This window comes from Penaeus monodon, chromosome 20 (assembly GCF_015228065.2).
Source record: "Penaeus monodon isolate SGIC_2016 chromosome 20, NSTDA_Pmon_1, whole genome shotgun sequence".
Lineage (NCBI taxonomy): Eukaryota > Metazoa > Arthropoda > Malacostraca > Decapoda > Penaeidae > Penaeus > Penaeus monodon.
In genome coordinates, this window is record NC_051405.1 from 36,038,326 (window position 1) to 36,040,309 (window position 1,984).

Here is a 1,984-nt window from a genome sequence, read left to right on the forward strand (position 1 = left end):
GTAAAAGAAACGAAGGTAACAAATTATCAGTTTTTGATTGCATTACATTTACTGATCAGTGAATGAATATACTAAAACATCCCACCACACAAATTATCACACATATGCAGCCAAAACCGGGTTGCCAGATGAATAAGCTTTTGAGTCCTTCACAGCACTGAGGGACAGTTGCTGGAAACATCTAGTATATTTCTTGACGGTTCCTGAAATTTAAGCGAAAAAAGGTTTTAATTAGTAGTTTCACATATGTACTCATAAAATATAAAGAAAATTAATCAGCAGATTATCATAAAAATTATCAGATTAGATTATATTTAATTATCAGATTTTGGTGTTCTGTTGCCGAACCTTAAAATCTGTTACATAATTTTTAAACTTGCATATATCATGTCGCGATTGCTTATCATTGAAGCATATACAAGTGTTTAATAAATAATTTCGACCATGCAACTTATATCGAATAAAGGTGTATTCCCTTACTTAACGGTATTATTAACCAAATTATTTACCATCTTCAGTACTTTTATTCTTAACTTAGGATACCTTTCAATGATCTGAAACATCCGAAGCTGAAATCAATTCATTGGTGTCGTACCGCTTCAATCCCTTTTGCCAAAATAGTGTTGTTTCTTTTAAGCTCGTATCGTATTAAAAAATACTTCAGATTAATCTACAGATAGCCTGAGCATCCTCACCTTGTCCTTGGCAATTTGACCTTTGTCTGCAGTCCTCTGAAGGAACTCCAGGATGTTCTCGAGGCTCTCTTGGTCTTGGCCGGGCAGGTCATCCACCACACCTTCGGCCTCACTCACGTCCTCCGACACAAAGGCATCCGAAGGCGTGATCTTGTTGTCGCGGCCGCACCCCCAGCAGGCATTCCAGGCGCCCGCCATCAGACTGCAAGCGTTTTTGTACTTTATTTCAACACAGAAAAATATATTTCGTAACACACAAATATCTATTGCATTCTGTTTTTTTTTCGAGAATGATAAGTGAAGCTCAGCACAAGAACACCGCTTCTCAACATCTTTCTAGACACAGCACTCATCCAAGAATAATATTTTGAAAAAAAAAAAAACACGGCATCAGTACCACTGGTAATTACAACCAAAGTCAGTTTTCAAAGAACTCGAACGAATTGCCATCGTTGAGTCACGCGAATCTCACCGAAAGAGCTGCGTCCGAATGGCTCGATTGAGGAGTCCGTATAGGAAAGGGTTGATGAGGAGGGAGCCATAGAGGAGCCATTCTGTGAGATGAGCCAAAGTCTCCAGTACCTGCGCCTTTTCCCCGCCCACCTGGAAGGAGTTCGAGGAGGGAACGGTGAAGAAAATGGGAGAAGGGAATGGGAGGAAATCTGATAAAAATCGACAAAACGATGAGAAATTTAGATGATTAGAAGAAAAGTGAAGTAAAAAAAATATATAACATGTATATGAAAAGAAGAATCGCAGAAAAAAAGAAAAAAATAATTATTTGTAAAAAAAAAATGCGAATACAAAGCAATGAGTAAGAAATAGGCGTAGGCAGACTGATATAAATGAATAATTGAACTTACACATATGTACTACACATACACTCACACAACATGAACAGACATCATGAAACAATTACAAGACGAAAAGTATCCACCGCTGAAAGCCAGCGCAAACCACGCACCTGAGAGCTGATCCTACAAGGCAGACTAGCGTTATGAAGGGTGTAGTTCAGCGTCTGTTCCAGCTGCTTGAGTGTCACTTCGACGCTCCTCCGCTCTTCGAGGGCCACCTTTAGCAACTTCAAACCTTCCTCCATGGCTTCGCTGCGATTAGGTGGAGGCTTAATTAACATTATCGTTTCATATCGTTTTATTATTGTGCCGTAAACGTAGTTATTCAACGTCTCCAAAAAGTTGAAGTTGGTCCCATATCCAAGTGGACATAGGGGACATGTCCGTAGAGGAACATGCGCACTAAGCCGCGGGAGGATGCGGTAGGATGGCCAG

The 1,984-nt window shown here is 40.0% G+C and overlaps 1 protein-coding gene across 1 annotated transcript in view; it reads right to left on the reverse strand.

The window, feature by feature from the left end:
- Positions 1–149: 149 nt before the first annotated feature.
- Positions 150–1,984, reverse strand: part of LOC119585984 — a gene marked incomplete in the record, with an annotated part of 5,978 nt that continues 4,143 nt past the window's right edge. The window contains 5 exon segments of the mRNA XM_037934696.1: positions 150–203; positions 510–554; positions 696–897; positions 1,168–1,298; positions 1,660–1,984. Coding sequence (XP_037790624.1) covers positions 150–203; positions 510–554; positions 696–897; positions 1,168–1,298; positions 1,660–1,984 — 757 coding nt within the window.